Source organism: Papio anubis, chromosome 5 (genome assembly GCF_008728515.1).
Source record: "Papio anubis isolate 15944 chromosome 5, Panubis1.0, whole genome shotgun sequence".
Classification (NCBI taxonomy): domain Eukaryota; kingdom Metazoa; phylum Chordata; class Mammalia; order Primates; family Cercopithecidae; genus Papio; species Papio anubis.
Window position 1 is genome coordinate 93,678,667 of NC_044980.1, and position 19,754 is coordinate 93,698,420.

A 19,754-nucleotide genomic window follows, 5' to 3' on the forward strand; every position below is an offset into this window, starting at 1 on the left:
TTATACGATGAAGTATTTCGAGATTTTTATATGCCATCAAGATTTACAAATACATACATATTAAATGAGTTTATAAACTCATATAAAAATGTACTTTTAAGATCTACAGTATTAAATAAATTTACCACAAATGAATGCTGAGTATTTCAATAAAAAAGCAGGACTAGAGCAATTAATGCAGATAATGATGAGAACAGCACAAGAGAACACTAAATCAAATTATACCAATGATCATAGAAAAGCAGAAAGGATGCTTATTTTTATTCCTCTAAACTTTATATTTTACTGTTGAAGAGCTCAGTAAATGAGATCTTAAAGTAAAATAAGTCCCATTTATATAAGAAGAAAAATCTTGACCCATTAGGAGAGCCTTTAACAACATTTCTACATATATGAACATGGTAAATATAAAACAGTTGAGCCTTAATCTACTGTGTTATTGCTCTATACCTGGGAGACAAATGATCTATTTGAACAGAATAGCCTTATATCCAACCATAAAGATCAGCTAACAAAATCCAAAGCAGAACAACTCCAGTGGTAGTGATCTTTCCTGGAAAACATCTGCTGCCAGCTGAGTGTGTTTACATTTTGGCAGCATTGGCAGATGTGCTCATAGTCAGCCCATCTGTGTGGTGCCCAGAGGCTGGAGCCAGGGAAGCTGGGCTGGACAGACAACAGAGAATGAGCTTACTATAATATCCTGACTTGTTCTAGAAAATGCAAATGAGTGCCTCATAGCACTTTGTTTCTTCCTGTTCTACAAAAAAGGCCTGAAAGTTAACTGATTTGTACGTATGGCCTAGAATGAGCAACAGCTTTTAGTTGCCTGACTGCCCTTAGGAATGTAATCATGTAGGTGTGTGATCAATATTTTAGAAAAGAGAGTAATCATTTCTGTGAAAAATAATTTAAGAAATGTTTAGAGAATAAATAAATATACAAATTTAAACATTTTTCATATTTGAAAATATTAAAAATATGTAGTAGGTGGGAAAACACTGAATAAGTAAAAACTTTTACTGTGAAACTCTTATTTGTTCTCTCTTCTTGTATTGTTTATTACATTTGTTACATTCAGAAGTGTTATCCAAAGTAAGTTCTTCAGAAAATAATTTCATAGCCAATAGAAGTACTTATAAAAGGATATATGGCTTTTAAAACAATAGAATTTCTATATTGCAGGTTCTCAGGTCTTTTATGATGTTAAATTATATTCTCAGTCTCTAACTAGGGAATCTATGGAGTTGTCTTTTACTGAACATATTTTTGTGGAACACATTCTGGACTAGAATTCTTTTGTGTTTATTTGAGTAATTCTACTTTGGTAATTGAATCAGAAATCAGCAATCTGGAAGCAAAAAGTAAATAAGTAAAGAGTTATTTTCATGTTGGTATTCATTTTTTACATAATTTCTTTATTGAGATTCTAGAAATTAAGCAACTAAGTGACTGAAATATTTTATCTTTTAAAAACGCGTTAAATTAGTTTTATTTCTCTCTCTCTCTTTTTTTTTTTTTTTTTTTTAAGACAGAGTCTCGCTCTGTCGCCCAGGCTGGAGTGCAGTGGTGTGATCTCGACTCACTGCAAGCTCCGCCTCCCGGGTTCACGCCATTCTCCTGCCTCTGCCTCCCGAGTAGCTGGGACTACAGGCGCCCGCCGCCACACCAGGCTAATTCTTTTTTTGTTTTTGTTTTTGTTTTGTAGAGACGGGGTTTCACCGTGTTAGTTAGGATGGTCTCGATCTCCTTACCTCGTGATCCGTCGGCCTCGGCCTCCCAAAGTGCTGGGATTACAGACGTGAGCCACCGCGCCCGGCCACTAGTTTTATTCTTCTTCTTCTTTCTTTTTTTTTTTTTTTTTGACAGAGTATCGCTCAGTCGCCCAGGCTGGGGTGCAGTGGGTTATTTCGGCTCACTGCAAGCTCCGCCTCCAGGGTTCACGCCATTCTCCTGCCTCAGCCTCCCGAGTAGCTGGGACTACAGGCACCCGCCACCACCCCGGCTAATTTTTTTTTTTTTTTTTTTTGTATTTTTAGTAGAGACGGGGTTTCACCGTGTTAGCCAGGATTTTATTCTCATGTCTGATACTATTTTTTTTTTCTTCTCATGGGCTCATGCACAATGAAGCTAGTTTATAGAGCAAGTAATTAAGCTGCCACCTTAATTTGGAGATTAAGTTACTCCTATCCCCAGGAAGAGAGATAAATTAGTAAACAAAACAAAACACAACAAAAACAATATCAAATAGGTTAGTTTAGCTATCTGTAGCTATATGCAGAAGTTCAACTTTAAGAGATTTTTATAAACAGTTGCTAATGGAGATGAATAAAACATTTAAATTCAATCAAAATGTTTACATAGGAAGTTCATATTTAGATTTTAAAATAACTGTAATGTAATAAATTCTGTGATACATAAAGTCAGATTTGAACATATAGGTAATCCAGCTTGCATGAAAAAATACATAACAAGAAGAGTCAGAAGCAAGAATTTGCAGTTTTTATCCAGCACCATTCAGGGGAAAAACACTGACCTGGAAATCAAGATACTCTTATTATTGGAAATGATTGTCCTATTGGGGGCAGGAATCAGTAATTAGACCTTCCCAAAGTCTAAATTATGTATTATTTCTACATACTTACCTATATTTTTGATCTGTACTCATTAAATAGTCATCTATTTTGCAAACTGTTTCCCAAAGAACTTCTTGGCAGCTAAGGAACCGCAGCATCAAAACGTGATGGTTAGGGAGGTGGACATTGAAGTTAGTGGTTTCAAGTCCTTGTTCTCTCATTTTTGAGCTATGTAATCTTGAGCACATCACATGACCTCTCCCTTAATCTTATCTACGAAATTATAATATTTGCAGAATCCATTTCATAGACTTGTTACTAGGATTAAATCAGTAAATACACATTAAGTATTAAAAACTATGTTTGGCCCAGAGTAAGGACAATTTAAGTCTTGATAACATATGAAGGGGGAGATTCAAATGGCTGATACACTTTTTGGATTCCTATGAGTGCATATTCAATCTATTTTACACTAACATTATAGGCCTTGGTGAATTGGATTGATTTGATTCAGTAATCCATAGCTAATAAAGCTTGTTCAAAAACTTAGAGGAATGTACATTTTAATAAAGTATATGGAAAGCCCGTACATATCCAAATGTTCATCTTGACACCCGTGTTTTACATTGTAGCATGTAATATAAGGAAAGGTGTGAATACGGTAATCTATATTTATATCATAAATTGTGTAGAACATTATACTTACTTAATTATAAGGCAAATAAAAATGTATGCTCAGTTTTTAATTCTGGGAAGAGGTTTGTAAAAATAGTGTATTTTGGAATTTCTTAAAATAAGTATTAAATATGCAAAAATTTGATACATTTTAATATTCTTGGTTAGGAAAATTTAAATCATTTTCTTTATTTGGAGACTTCTCGGTTTGTAATATACTACCATCTCTTATTAATTTCTGAGAGTATTGTGGAATTATGTGAGAACACATCATTCCTTTGCAGAGCATGTTGAACAGCAATGTTTCTCAGAATACATTTTGAAAAGGCTTGGGCTGTAATATAAAATAATAAGTGTAAAGAGAGGGATTATAGCAAATCATCTACCATTTCAGGCAAAACCATACCTAAACCTATTTTTAAATCATAAGCATTTAAAAATAATATTTGAGAGTAGGAATAAATTATTTGTAAATACTGCCTTTTAGAAAATTGCTTCAGGCATCAAAACTCATACTACAATCCTGAAAGCTCTTCCATAACATCAAAAATGGAGTTCCACATGATGAGGTCTGATTATATCCCCCAAAGTAGCTAAGAATAACCCATTGTATATGAATCTTTGAAAAACAAGGTAATAACACAAATATAAATAACATCTATATGTATTAATTATTGTCAGTGCTTCATTACTGGTCTCCAGTAAATGTTTCAAAATTGCAGAATGCTACAGTGGCTTCTTAAAATTTCTCTTAAATGTTTCTGCGGAAATCAATACAGAGTCTGAAAACAGACTTGCAAGTTATAGAAAGCCATGGAAGAAGATTTAAGCATGTAGTTTTTCGGAATCATCTCCTGGAAGGCAAATTGCAAACAATATTAAGTGGATCAAATAGCAGTTGAAATACTAAATCAAAAATCTGTCATAGAATGTGCAGTGCGTACCAACCCATTGTAGCTAAAATAACTCACTAACATTAGTCAGTGGGAGTGTGAATTGGATATAAATGACTGTCACTTGTGAAATACTTTATTCCCTCAACCACAAACAGAATGTACTACACAAAATATTGTTAAGGATTTCCTAATAGTCATGGAGTTTTTGACATTGCTCATATTCCCATGTATACACTTACAAATAAATGGTTTGCCTAATTGCCAACCACTAGGGCTAAGGGGAGTGGAAAATCAAAGCACTAACCAAAGCTTGTTAAAAATGATCACTTAACATTAACGTACAAAGTATAACCAAGGGCTTGGATATATGAGATAAGAAAAGCAGTGAAAAAAAGGGATTTAATTTATTTTACAATTTTACAAATGATAAAACAATAACACCCGGTTGCTATACACAAACAATAAGAAAACAGTGTTGAACAGAATGAACTTGACAGAATAAACCTCATCTTTCAATTCCACAAATTCTATAAGAAATACTCAGTAGCAATTATTGTGTGCAGCAATGCTATCTCTGTAAACTCTTTTTTTTCCTGCTATTTACATTTGAAACACTTGTGCTTTTGCCTACACAAAGAAACGGTTTTTATTAAAAGGTGCTACTTAAATGAAAAACACAAGGCCTAGAGCCACAGTCTGAAAACTGTAATTCGAATACATTGCTAGCTTGAAGGCTTTACTTTTCTTCTTTATTATTATTTTTAAGATTTGGACATACTAGACTCTTACTGTAACTCTACATATGAACGACATAGAATTCAGTTATAAAGTAGATACCTCTTAAAGCAGGTTAGTAACTGAAGTCTCAAAAGAACTTCTTTATTCTAAAGTGGCCTTACTTATCTCCAGGGTAGTTCACAGTGCAGACCCTGAAGATGTTAGCATAACACAAATCTAGTGTGTACATATTACAGACTCAGTGTGTATAAACACATATACACATATATAACATTGTATATATGCATCACACATGTCTATTTGTACTATATAGTTATATCTATAGCACATATATAATAAAATATCTATTTCTAGGTGGGTTTTATTTGGATTTTCTTTCATCAAATACAAATAATAACCCTCACTCAATTTTTAAAACGTTGGGATATTGATAATGTTTGATGGGAAAACTTTCAAACTTGTAGAGATAACAACTAACTATACACAACTCTTCCCATACCCCTTCCACAATTACATATACTCCCTACAAAAACCACATGAAAACAACTCTTTTATGAACCAAGTATCACCTTATATGCATTATGTCTAACTGACTCAATTAGAAATAAATTAATTTGTTCACCCTTTTTCTGTATAGTAGCTGAATAACTAATTGGTATGTACACTACCCCTAGCATTACTTAAATAAATTGCTTTTGTAAGCATATATGTAGAAATTCCCATTAGTAATTGATATACAATTCATATGATATACAATACATGAAGACATTTGAATGCCCAGCACCTTCTTTCAGATAGAAAAACTTCCGCAGTAGTTTCATCATCCTGTGGGCTGAATCATTAGATTTGCCCAGAAAATCTATTACTTGCTCACTTTTTATTTCAGCAACTTAACATTAATTACAGCACAGGCTGAGTAATAATGATGAAAATGTTTCCATGGTCTATTCATGTCAACAGCACAATAACAACCATGTTCTGTAAAGGACAGGAATATTTCACAATCAGCTGCCTGAGCATTGCCAGGTACAGGGTTAAATAGTAAAAAATAAATTAAAATATTAAAATTGTGAATATATGATATTTTCAAAGTAAAAAAAACTCCACTTATGTCAAGTATGCTTTTATAATTTGATTTTGTTATGATCCTTTATGCTCTGCTATTGGTTAAATCTCAACTCGTTTTCTTATTCTTGCCATTAGCCTTCATTGATCTTGCTCTGTTCCTACAAAAAGACCACAGTAGACAGTGAAAGCGGGAGGGCAGATGGAAAGGTATACAACAAGGAATGAAATGGGCTTGTACGGTTTGTCTTCTTTGAACCCTAAATACTTTTAACTGAATTCATTCTTGACTATTGAAAGTTCCCTGAGATGAACAAAAGTAGTCTCAGTTGATACTGAAGCCCTTTTTTTCATGCTGAACATTTTTGGAAGTGGGCAATGTATTTAGGGAACACAAAGGATACAGTAGTAACAAAGCAATGTGAAAAAGCTAAAAAGGCACTACTCAATGCATCTATGAGATAAACATCAATGCACAGAACAATTAATGGCTGAGATATGTGTGCTGTGGCCTTAACATGTTTAAATATATTTATTGAAAATATAGGCCGGGCGCGGTGGCTCAAGCCTGTAATCCCAGCACTTTGGGAGGCCGAGACGGGCGGATCTCGAGGTCAGGAGATCGAGACCATCCTGGCTAACACGGTGAAACCCCGTCTCTACTAAAAAGTACAAAAAACTAGCCTGGCGAGGTGGCGAGCGCCTGTAGTCCCAGCTACTCCGGAGGCTGAGCCAGGAGAATGGCATAAACCCGGGAGGCGGAGCTTGCAGTGAGCAGAGATCCGGCCACCGCACTCCAGCCTGGGTGACAGAGCGAGACTCCGTCTCAAAAAAATAAAAAAATAAAAAAAATAAAAAAAAAAAAGAAAATATACTAAAAATGATCCGGCTGCAGTGGCTCACACCTGTAATCCCAGCACTTTGGGAGGCTGAGGTGGGTGGATCACTTGCAGTCAGGAGTTCAAGACCAGCCTGGCCAACATGGTGAAACTTCGTCTCTACTATACAAAATTAGCCAAGTGTGGTTATGGGCGCCTGTAATCCCAGCTACTCACGAGGCTGAGGCACAAGAATCACTTGAACCTGGGAGGTGGACGCTGCAGTGAGCTGAGATGGCATCACTGCACTCTAGCCTGTGTGACACAGTGAGATTCCATTTCCAAAAAAAAAAAAAAAAAAAGAAAGAAAGAAAGAAAAAAGGAAGAAAATATGCTAAAAATGGCAAGGTACATTGCTGCTGCTTTTTAAAGACATACTTTAAGTGCCCAGATGGATTTTACCTATAAGATATTTGCTTGTGACTTCTAGATTTCTGTTGGATTTAAATTAAAGGCTACTTGAACAGCTTATCATTTGCAAGTAGTCCAAATTTAGATTTTATAAATCACTTTCAATTTGTTAAGTAAACCAGACTTTTCAACTTTACATTCAAAACATGTATCTATTCTCTTACAATTTCCAATAGATAAGAGGTTTAATTATAAAAGTACATTAATGTTCCATTCATTTTTAGCTATCAGCCTCCTATACGCATTAGATTTCACTTACTTAGAGACACATACATTCTCAAAAGATGTAACATTCTATATCCCAAGGTTTTACTATATTTTTAAAAGATGGCATCTCATTAAAAATATTGAGAACTGTACTACTGTGAATATCCTTTTCCATGGTAACACACACACACACACACACTTCATGCTTTTTATTCATTTCTCAGATTGTTTTCCCTAAGAAACAAAACATATATATTCCCCATGCATTTCTTCTTTCCTCAAATTGCCTCCCCAAGAAATAAGAAATCAAAGTAGAAGTGAGAATGCAGTGCTTCTGCTTTCTAAAGAAACACTCCACTATCGTAAGTTACCAGAAAACTGGCCTACCGGTCAATTCTGTTATACATTAAAAATGTTTAAATTACTTTATTAATAATTTCATGTGTTTCTTGAAGAACACATATGATATTGTGACTAAATTTAACTACAGAAAATATTGGTCAATTAAATTCATTTTAAATGCAAAATATTGACACACAATTTCATTGTTAAACCTCTTGAAATTAATCATCTCTGTTTTGAAAACAATACTCTATTAATAATGTTATTTCTGCACTAAGAAATTTAACAGTAATATATGAAGCATTTCCATATTTCTATTTGAATAACAAGGGGAATATCAAAGAACTGGATGTCACATTTCAGCTATATCAATCTAATATTTATTCTAAAGGGCAAAATGCTTCCACAAAATTATTATGTAATGCAAAAGGTGTGAAAAACATTTCAAATGAAAATAAAGCATGAATTTGGAAATTTAAAAATATTTAGAGACAACTTTCACATTAATAGCAAAATAATATATTCATGTTAATAATATATTATTTTCATGAAAGAAAAATGGTTTGCTGTGTAGAAACGCAAGCGTAATCTTTGGTACCAAAGATCTTTTTTTCTTTTTTTTCTTTTTTTTTTTTTATTCTGCCTATTTTACCATCTCTGATGACATGGAACATCTTTCCTTTAGAATGGCCTAATATTACATAGTGGTTCACTTTAGCTGGTACCTTCTACACCACTGGAAAATAATATGCAGGTTTAGAGCTGTGCAAAATGAAACTTTTTAGAAAGTCGGCCGGGTGCAGTGGCTCACGCCTGTAATCCCAGCACTTTGGAAAGCCGAGGTGGGCAGATGACGAGGTCAGGAGATCTAGAGACAATCCTGGCTAACATGGTGGAACCCCATCTCTACTAAAAATACAAAAAATCAGCCGGGCGTGGTGGCAGGCGCCTGTAGTCCCAGCTACTCAGGAGGCCGAGGCCGGAGAAAGGCGTGAACTTGGGAGGCGGAGCTTGCAGTGAGCTGAGATCACACCACTGCACTCCAGTCTGGGCGACAGAGGGAGACTCCATCTCAAAAAAAATAAAATAAAATAAAATAAAATCTTTGTGTGATAGCTTTTAAAAAGTATAAGAACTTTAAAAATAATTACTTAAAGTTTCTTTCCTCATTCATATGTATCTCAGAAAGGATTTCTAAGCACCCTAATACCCAAAACAAAAGAGATCCCAGAAGACAAACAAAAACATAAATTAAAACATAAAATTCATGATCAGACTCAGAGTCCTGACTGAAGGCATTTACTTGAGTTGTTTAATCTTATGGATTTCATTGCTCAAACTGATTCCATCTTGGTTTCTGCTGACAAGGATGGTTTAATTTCCCAAGGTCAGAGTTATGTTCCTGGGGTTCCTCTTCTGATGTGCTTGGCATTGCTGTGGGCAGCCTGACAGTGATAAACATATTTGCTTTGTTAACTAATGATGAGTGCACTGTTGGATCTTGTAAACACTACTGATTATACATTCAAACTGTATTCTTAGTGGAAGTGGCACTTACTAGGACCCTTGAAGTCAAAATATTTAATTTTTAGAGCACTTTGCAGGTATTTCGTCAGCTGGTAGTCGATTTCTCATGAACGTCCTTTATTCACCTTTCAGTTAATTGGTGGATGCTGAAACCCAGCCGTGTTTTGGATCCTATTTTCAAATCTCCGGAAGCATCTTCAGAAAAGAAGTGCATATTGTTTGTTTCAAAATGTGCTTTATTGCTTTACACACTTTCCTGTTGTCAGTTTTAGAGCTCCTCTATTATGTAGCACATTTAATGTTTTGAATTCCAATGGCATTCTGTGAGGGCTTGCATTGGAAAAGTACCTATATTTTAAGTCATCATAATAATGATATTTGACTGCTTTTCCATTTAAATCCTTAGGGAATGGCCAGAATCCATACAGGTGAATTTCATCACAGAATCTTGTGGCAAGTGTATACATGAGGAGACCTGTGCTGGGTCTTTTGATAGGAACTTTGTTGGTCAGCCAGTAACTGGAAAAACAAAAAACAAAATCAAGAAGAGAAGAATTTAGAGAAACAGAGCATATCCTATAGCAAGCATACAATGCAGAAAACTTAAAAAGTATCTTTATGAATAATATTTTAAAGAATTACTGAAGAAATATTTCTAAGCATTTAGAAAATTTGATGCTTTTATTTTATTTTTTCTTTAATTTTTATTCTCTTTCTTATTCTTGAGGTCATATAAATATGCAGGGGACCTGGAATGTAGGTGAATATTACTCTAGAACCTCACCTTTGAAATGAATCAATAGCAAACATTTATATAATATGCAGAGTAAAATCTTCTCAAAAAGGACTAAATATGACTGCAGAAGTCATGGTAACTGGGTAAAGATTAAATAATCTTCCTAGAAAAAAATAGTTTGAAACTATGCCTATAGATTTTCAAAATGTATGATATTGCAATTAAAATTCCAAAGAAATAAATGCTTTATCTATGTTATATCAACTGATTTATTCAGCTCTAATTTTCCAGGTCACAAGGTACTAAAGCAAATTAGAAGCCTTAGTTCCACTCATAAATAAAAAAGTTGTAGAATAATTGATAGTTTTCCACATACGCAATTCAACATTTTGTTAAATAGATAAAATATATTTCAATGCTGATAAGTACTTTACAGGCAATAAAGCACTTCAAAATGTTTAAATCCATAATTGCTGTCAAACATTCATGTGAAAAGCACACAAACTCACATCTCTGGAAGAAAGGAGATTTCCAATATTTCTTGGCATATTCATTTCCTTAAGGACAATGATGTTTTTTGAAAACAGCTGAGTGTGGATTTTTCTCTTACTTTCAAAGTTGTCCAATTATAAACACAAAAACTTAATAAGTTTAAAAATTATTTTGTTTTTGCTATTGTCTTCTATTTGGAGAGATATGTACTCTGCCATCCAGATGTAAGGGAAATATGTTAGATCCCATTTGTTGCTGTATTTAATAAACTTGCTTTAGATTTCACATATTATTTTCTTTTTCTCTAAAACTTTTATAAAGCTTTCCAGGGGAGATAAAATATATCTAGATTACTGAGTATGAAAAAAACTTAAAGTGAGATGTTACTTCATTTCCTTAAATAAATTTATACTTTCAAACCTCACTGGAAACATCCAAAACAGGGAAAATATACCTCACCATAATAATTCTATATTTTGTCTTTCATTTTCTCGCTTCTCTGAATCAGGAATGGCCTTACACATATTCTATTTTTCTCATTTACTGAAGGCCGTGGGCTAAATATTTTGAGCTCTATGAAATGTGTTATGAACCATTTATTATCACAATTGTTTTGAGAACGTCTGTAATCAGTAAAGAAGATTTTATAAGAAATTTTCAGAGAAGAACATCTAGGAATTTTCTCATAACTCAGAGTAACTTAATGAGCAAAACCATAACTTATACACTATTAACATAATGAAGAAACCATAGAGAGTGATTCTATGCAAGGAGCATAGTCAAACTTCTTTGAAGACTTTGAAGAAACTATGATATGGCCTGAAGCTCACTGGGCTCTGAGAAAACAAGTGTTTTTTAACATGAAATAATGATTATAGGAAAGTATTGCGAATGTGATCTTATGTGAAAGCATTGTGAACGTGTATGGTTACAGAGGTTAGGTGATGCAGTTGGTTAGTTTAAAAAAATCTATCTATTTATAAATTTTTAAAGTAAGCCAAGCAAATTCATATTCAGTCAAAAAGAAAAGAGTATTACCATTAGGCAAAGTCAATGATTGGGAATAATTTGACAGTATGAGGTTCATGGTGAATTATTTCTAAAGTGAGAAAAATGCTGCTATATTACTTGTATGAAACTCCAAACTTCTTACTATCAATGAATGCTTTCCATTTCCTAATTCTGGAGAGATTTCCTCAAAGTTCATGTAACTATGGTTGCTCATTGACAAATACCAAAGCAATTTCTACATGCAATACAAATAAGTAACTACAATGTTAGAAATGCTGAAGGCAAAATTATTTTCTTTAAAATGGTGTCAGAGATGAGCAATCACTCAACCTTTTTTGATTCAGCGCATCTTATGAGAAACCACAAATAGAATATCACTGAAGTGTCTTGAAAATGAAACTGTGATTGCGAAGCATCTTATTTGAAAGTAATGGGTAGAGTGGCTTTAAAACCTTTCTGTGGTCTTGTTCTAGATAAATTAATCTATGCAGTTAAAATACTGAATTAATTTAGCTTTAATTCAGCTAACAGAAAAATAAACTTTGCGGTATTTCATTTGCAACACTTTGAATAATTTCAAAGAAAAATATACCATCAATATTTCAGGACATTTTTGAAGAAACAACATAAAATAAATGCCACTTATCCTATTGATTTCTAAAAAGTGTCACAGGAAAATACACCTTAATAAATGACATCAATATGTAACAGATAAGTTGAAAAATACCTTAAGTCAGGCAATAAGTAATACTTTCTAAAAATTTAAAAACACAGAACTGATCAGTCAATAAGACTATATTTTGTGTTTATTATCAACCTAATGTTGTGTTTGAAATTATATAGGCCAATCTAAATTATAGTAATTCAGTATTAAACCAGTAACAAATTCCACATGTGAAAAGAACAAAAATAGGTATTCTTTTAAATTCTGTTAGCATATTTGGTTAGATAATAATTATCAGCATTAAAAGCTAGAGCCCAGACTACAATTTTGAAATCCATACCTGAATGTTTACACCTATATACAATTTGATATTTGAAAACTGCAAATTCTTATGGAGTCTATCAAAAAGAGATAGAATATTAACTTGTGTTTCATCCTCATTAGGAAAAATAATAAATTGAAAATAATGCATTATAAAATAATGGAATAGTCACACTGTTCCAGTATAGCATGTTCTAATTTTTATCCCAAATATACATGTTATAGTTTAAAATTTAGCAAAATTTTAAATTCAACCAATAATTTAGTTTGCATACATGTATTTCTTTTTATGTAAATTGATTTTTTTGTGTGTTACCAAATCAATGTAAGCTCCTTGTAGAAAATTTGAAGGAAAAAAAAAACTGAGTAAGAAAAATATTACCTATAATCCATACACATAAAGATAATTACTGCTATAATATGCGACATTCTTTTGCTTCTCTGGTTGATTTGGATCTTAATATATGTTACATTCATACATAGACATATACAAGTTATTTTTCATCAGAGAGGCTTTGTTTTATTTTTAATATTATTAATTTCCTTTCATTATTCCTTTCTTCCTTCTTTCCTTCCTTCCCTCCTTTCTTCTTTCTTTCCTTCCCTTTTGTTTTATGATTATACTTTCTTCTGTTGTATGAAACATTCACTCTGGACTTTATGTGTAAATAGAACATTTATAACTTTTTAATAAATTTGGTAGCCTCTGTAGATCTCACTACTCTCTCACATACAAAACAGAGCATGAAAGCTCTGTTTTGGCTAAGTGAGGTGTCTTATATACTCTTGCTCCAACATGGTAGTTCCATTTCTTACATCAAAGAAACTCAAAATTTGTAATGGCTCTACCGACCAAATCAGTGTGCTATAGAAGGCTATATTTATAGTCAGTAGATGCAGCTTTGAATCTGTGATATGTTTATAAGTACTTGAGAAAGCTGCTTCCCTTCCTTGGAGCCCAGTTAACAATATTTAACATAAAAGGTGTGATGCTGTAAAAGAGACAGTAAAAGTAAAAGAATATAAAGCTTGACATATAATAAGTAATACTACTTGGCTCTCAGCATATCCCAAAACAATCATTCTTCAGTCCCACTCCCAAATCCCACTTCTCTCTTGGAAACTTCTGTGACTACTTATTGGCTGGACAATTGTGGTCACGTTGTTTAACCTCAATGGACATATTTCCTTAATTGTGAAACAAACATTTAATTTATGGCTTTGGGGTTTCCTCTATAAAATTCGATTGTAGTTTCAAATCTTCTCTCTCCATGAAATTGTGTGAAACACTCTTATTCCTTGTCTCCTTTCTCCTCACAATTTTGTTCCCTCTCCTTCCTTCAGGTTGTAGTACATTGCAGAGAAAAGAAGGTACCTAATAAATGCTTACTGATTTTAAATCCAGTAATATTTTAGATTGTATCTCATAATAATAGCAGATATTAATCACCTGATGAGTCAAAATACCTGATTATTTCAAGCAACCACAGTTCTCGAACAACAATGTTATAATTAACAACATTGATACTAAGGAGAGCTCACATTCAATATATTGACAAACAAGGAAAATTAGTTTGTGTTTATATTTAAATAAAGAAGTCTAAATTTTTAGAAGTATAACATTGGTGCAAAAGTAATTGTGGTTTTTGCTATTGAAAGTAATGGCAAAAACTGCAATTAATTTTATACCAACCTAATAATGATAGTTTTTTTCCTCTTAAAATGTTAGTCTTCTTCAAAAAATCAAATGTGATAATTTCTAGAAGAATTTGAATATCAAGGATGGAATTTCACTGTGCCAACAGTTGTAATTTAATGTTATATTATAAACAAAGTTTCCATTAATGATCCCAGAAATTCTTCTATCTGGAATGTGAGATGAAGTGTATAACAAAATATACCTTTATATTCTTAATTCAGGAGCTCCTCTATTTCTCCTCTCATATTTATCTTCCAATAACTGAGATTTGTGCTTGATTCCACTGGAAGACTATGTCACGGGTTAAAAAAATGGTTTTTGGTTCTTCTAGTCTACAGTAATTTGAGATATTATAAAATAATTGGGTTTTTTTTGTTGTTTTTTTTGAGACAGAGTCTCGCTCTGTCACCCAGGCTGGAGTGCAATGGCGCGATCTTGGCTCACTGCAATCTCCGCCTCCCGGGTTCAAATGATTCTCCTGCCTTAGTCTCCCAAGTAGCTGGGATAACAGACACCCACTACCACACCCAGCTAATTTTTTTTTTTTTTTTTTTTTTTTTGTATTTTTAGTAGAGACTGGGTTTCATCATGTTGGCCAGGCTGGTCTCAAATTCCTGATCTCAAATTCCTGCCTCAGCATCCCAAAGTGCCCCACCAAATAATTGGCTTTCTATTAGTAATCTTTGCAGAACATATCTGCACATTCTCAACTCTAGAGTCACGCCAGAAAGCTAACAGAGACCATTTATGATGATATTATTTTTCCCATCAAAAATCATGTATGGAACAATAAATAAATGTATGTTTTTTTGAGATTCCATCATTCACATTTGTCAACATTTCCATTCATTCTTATGAGGAGTATATGTGTGTCAACCACATAAAATGGAACTTAAAGCAGTCATCCCTGGACATATTGAAATGGAATATCTGCTGTTTTCTTCCCTACTATTAAAATAGTCCTTTCATTGTATTCTAATCTGCAGTATATTATGTAAAGCACAAGCAAGTTAATTTTGTTTTGAAATTATTTTGGCACAGTTCATGATACCTTTTAAGATTATGAAATGGCTTGTGCTGTCAGATAAAGCAGGGTTGATAGTAAATTCTTTAAATAAAAGTAGAACTTCCAGCACTGAACTTGCTGAAAATAATTCACTCTGCCATGAAGTAATCCTTATAGTATGCCAGACAGACAATAAGTGATAGATCTTAGATCTTGTTCTAATGTGTGTAAATAAAGGGACAGACAGACATATTTAACATGATTTGGCAAGCTAAGTGTAAACCTAGGGGTAAAAAGATAAGCAATTATTAAGAGGTAGCAATAAGAATAATTTATTGAGAGTATATAATGGGCCAGAAACAGTGTAAAGAGCTCTATATATGGTCCTTTTTCATTTAATCCTCGCCAAAAACCTATGAGTAGATGTTATGTCATATATGAGGACACTGAGGTTTGGTGGTGATGGGAAAGAAAGGCTAAATAATCAGTTAAAAGTCACAGAAATTGTAGGTGACAGGACCAAGATTTAAGCTCACGTATACCTGGCTATAACTATTTTAATTTTAACTTTTAAAAATTGTTTTCTTTAGCTACTTAAGAGCATTCAGCTTGGAATAGCAAGTTCTTAGGATCATTTCCAACAGGGAGTTAAATGGTGGAAAAAGTAAATAATGATCTGTATGGTGTTATGGTGATTAACAGGCCAGTATCAATAGTGATTTTTTTCTATGTATGAAGCTTTTTGAAAAATTTTTTTTCAAAGGTAAATAACAGAGGACTAGTATAAAGGACCCACTTTTCCCATGTACACTCTCAAAAGTGCTTGAAGTCAGAAGACAATTTTGTACTTTCACGATATATTTTACTCAACCACATTGCAAATGACAAAGGCAATGACATTGTACCAAAGGGTAAGAATTTCCTTGCAGAGTTTTATGATGCTTCTGAAGGTATTTTGAAGTATCATTAAAATGAAAGCAGAAGTCTGTAGCTTTAAGAGGTCAATTGCTAATTTTTTTTCTACGTGCCCTTTGTATTCAGAGCTCTGCGTCAAATAGCTGAGAAAGAGAAAGTAGAAAATATTTTCTACAGAAGCTCTTCATAGTATACATACAGAGAATACTTTATCACACTTTATAAGCTTAATTCATCAGAGGCATAAACGACTCATGGCATGAGGAAAGGAATGGGGATACTACTTTATGCTCAATGATCACTAAATTCTATTCAGTACCAATGTATGTTATCTGACATCTATCAGAGAAACAAGGCTTTGCCCTTAGCTCTGAATTTCACCCCTCTTCTTTTTATCTGTCTATGCACATTGTCACATCAAGTATGGATACAATGTTAAGAAATTCTAGATCTACCTATATTATGTTGGTTCAGCCAACTGTCTCATATTTAATGAATACACAACTCCCATTATTGTGATATTAGTAATTTTACTCCATATAGTTTCAAACCACTTTCACATGATCCTCATAAAATATTACAATATACGCAATAGAATATATTATCATCCCTACTTCATAGAGGATGCAGTTGTGGCTCAATAAGTAAAATAGCTTATCCAGTTTTGCTCAGCCAACAAGCTGTACATTGGTATGTTGTATGAATGTTTAAAGCAGACATTGGGTGTCGGGAGACAGTTCAATGATATATAGCATTTGTCAGTTTCTGTGGTGTAAATATTACCATCATGGCTGATTTCAAGCCACCAACCTGACATCAGTGAACACTAAATTGGGAAGAGATGGTGCAATGAGATCTTACAAGCCAGTACAAGCAAGCTCCAGCATGCTGCAGACTGCAGAAGAGAGAGAAAATATTCCTTCTGACCTGCAGCTTCATGAGTTTTAACCAACAAAATTCAATTTAAAAAATTACTTAGAAACATTTCCAGGTATTAGTTGTTTATTCCATTTGTGAAGAGAGAAAATAGAGTAAACCATTTATTAAGAGAGAAAGTGGAGTAAGGAAGCTATCTTTGTAAAGATAGCATCATTACCTATTAATATAAATGTTTACCATTATCTAATAAAAATAGAAACAGAAGAGATAAATGATGTTTTTATTTTAAACTCATATTCAACACAATACTGGAAACACAGTTGGTACTTAATGCATGCTTATTTAATTTATTCTTGCTGGTATTTTAGAGAATTGTAGTGTTAATAAAACAGCATTCTCATGACTTGCTAATCCCTGAGTTACAATATTCAATAGTTTGAAAGTATTGGAAAAACTGAAGCCCGGCTTTGATGTACCTTTGTTAATGATGTGATCTTGAGCAAACCATTTAAACATATTCGGACTCAGTTTACTCACCAACAAAATGAGGATCTTAATATGGTTTCACTGTATCTAAAACTTTCACTTCTATATGATCAAAAGCAGTATGAAATTCACAATAAGGAACAAGAGAGCTCATTCAACTATAGCAGTAGTCTAGCCTTTACATCTTGCTGGCAGATACTAACTACCCCTACTTTATCTGACATAACATGCAGCATTTCTCTTCAACCGCATCATGGAGCTCTTTGATTAGATCATCCCTACTGAAAAACTTACAATATAATTTCCACTTTCTTGTAATACTCGTAATTAAGGGTCATATAATCTTTTCTCCTAACAAATTCATAATTAATGTTTATTTCAAATTTATTTATTCATTTTAATTGACATATAAAATTGTATTCATTTTATAAAACATGATGTTTTGATAATGTTTGATTATCTGAAAGTTATAAAATGACCCATTACAATTTAAAAGCTAAAGCTAATGTAAGAGAATTAAGTCACAGGAAAATGGAATCTTGCTGAAAATTGAGAAAAATTAAACAAAAATAACCATAGAGAACACTCTAGACTTTATTTACCATGTCAGATTGTTGAATGGAATTAAAATATATGTCTCCCAAACTACATATATGATTCAACTAATCATATGTGGGCTAGATTTTGGTGAAGAAGAATTTTAAAAATAAACATCATATAATAGATGGATTATAACTGCATTAGTAAAATATATTTGGGGAGTTGTCAAAGATAATGCTTAAAATCTTGAGCTGGCAAATTGGAGGTAGAGTAAAATATGAAACAGATGTCAAACCACAGATGTTAATGGCCTTTTCTTTAAATCCATTACTATTTCAATGACCTTCACTTTTAATCCTTCTGAGAAAAAACTGAAACTCATAACCTAAACTTCCAGAATGAAGAAGTGGTGATGTACAAAAAGTGAAATACTAGAAAAATAGAAAAGGGATGGTCTTCTGAAGCATGATGAAGGAGTTAAATTAGGTTAACATTTAAGTGCTCTTATGAGATCAGGTTACTGTTTGAAAATCAAAAACCATGGAAACTGTACATTTTTCTTACTAAGATTGAAAGGAAACAGTGCAATAATTAATCACAGGACATAGAATCCTACAAGAAAAAAAAAAAGCATTAAAATACAAGGAGTGGTAGTTGTGTAGGTAATCCTAAAGCTCAGTAAAAACGGATTAGATAGGGAAGACGATAATGATCTAGGTGTTTATCCATGCACATTTTTTCTTTACATTAACATGGAGTCCAAGGAGGTACTTAGAGAATATACTTCCATATTCCCCAGCTTATATGAGGTTAATTTCCCAATAAAAGTTAATTTTACTATGACAACAAAATATAAACAACTCTTCTAATGATCTGATGATCTTATTTTAGCTTGATTTGGACTGTTTACAAATGGATATGCTCAGTTTACATCAATAAATCAGGTTACATTAACCTCTCAGTTGTGCTAAAATCAATTTCAAGAAAAGTAAGGACCAACACATGTGATCTATATTCCATTGAATAATGTAACATTCTTGCTATCAATGTACACTAACTAAACATCAGTCAAAGATCAGAGTTCTCAAATCCCAGCAAATGAATAGAATTAAGATAGCCATAAGCAAATTCAAAGTGGTTCCTAAAAACATTCTCAGCAAGCATCAAACTAATAGCATTTGGGAAGGTTAGTCAAATATAAATCTTTATTCTCTATTTTTATTCCTGCCATAAAGGGCAGATACTGTAGGAACTGCCCATTTAGACAATTGCCTTGTCCCTGGCATAAACTGAACATTCAAATAAGGACTTTCCATGAGCATATAAGAAAGGGAACTTCCCAGCTGAGGAAAACCTCCATGAAGGAATAATGCTAAGACAATGTCAAGGTGGCAGGCTTTGGGTTTTGAATTCTATTACAAAGCCACTGTTTTAATTCTGCTTCACAAAATTAGAGAAAAACTTTCAACTTTTAGCCCTGAAACTTTAAAGGGCTATAAGATGCTATGAAATATGTTTCATTAGTCAAATATCAATAAATACCTGGATTGTTTTTTCCCTCCACATGTTAATCCCTATTTGGTGAAATGTCAATCTATTCAAACCATTGTTAATTTTCCTCCCTTTACTTTATGTTAAAATAAAGTCAATGGTGATACCTTCAACACATTTTAGGCAGAATCACTTAGTT

The 19,754-nt window shown here is 33.0% G+C and overlaps 1 protein-coding gene across 1 annotated transcript in view; it reads right to left on the reverse strand.

Moving 5' to 3' along the window:
- Window positions 1-7,319: 7,319 nt before the first annotated feature.
- Window positions 7,320-19,754, reverse strand: part of ST8SIA4 (ST8 alpha-N-acetyl-neuraminide alpha-2,8-sialyltransferase 4) — a 102,001-nt gene continuing 89,566 nt past the window's right edge. The window contains 1 exon segment of the mRNA XM_003899957.5: window positions 7,320-9,834. Coding sequence (XP_003900006.2) covers window positions 9,552-9,834 — 283 coding nt within the window. The 3' untranslated portion in view covers window positions 7,320-9,551.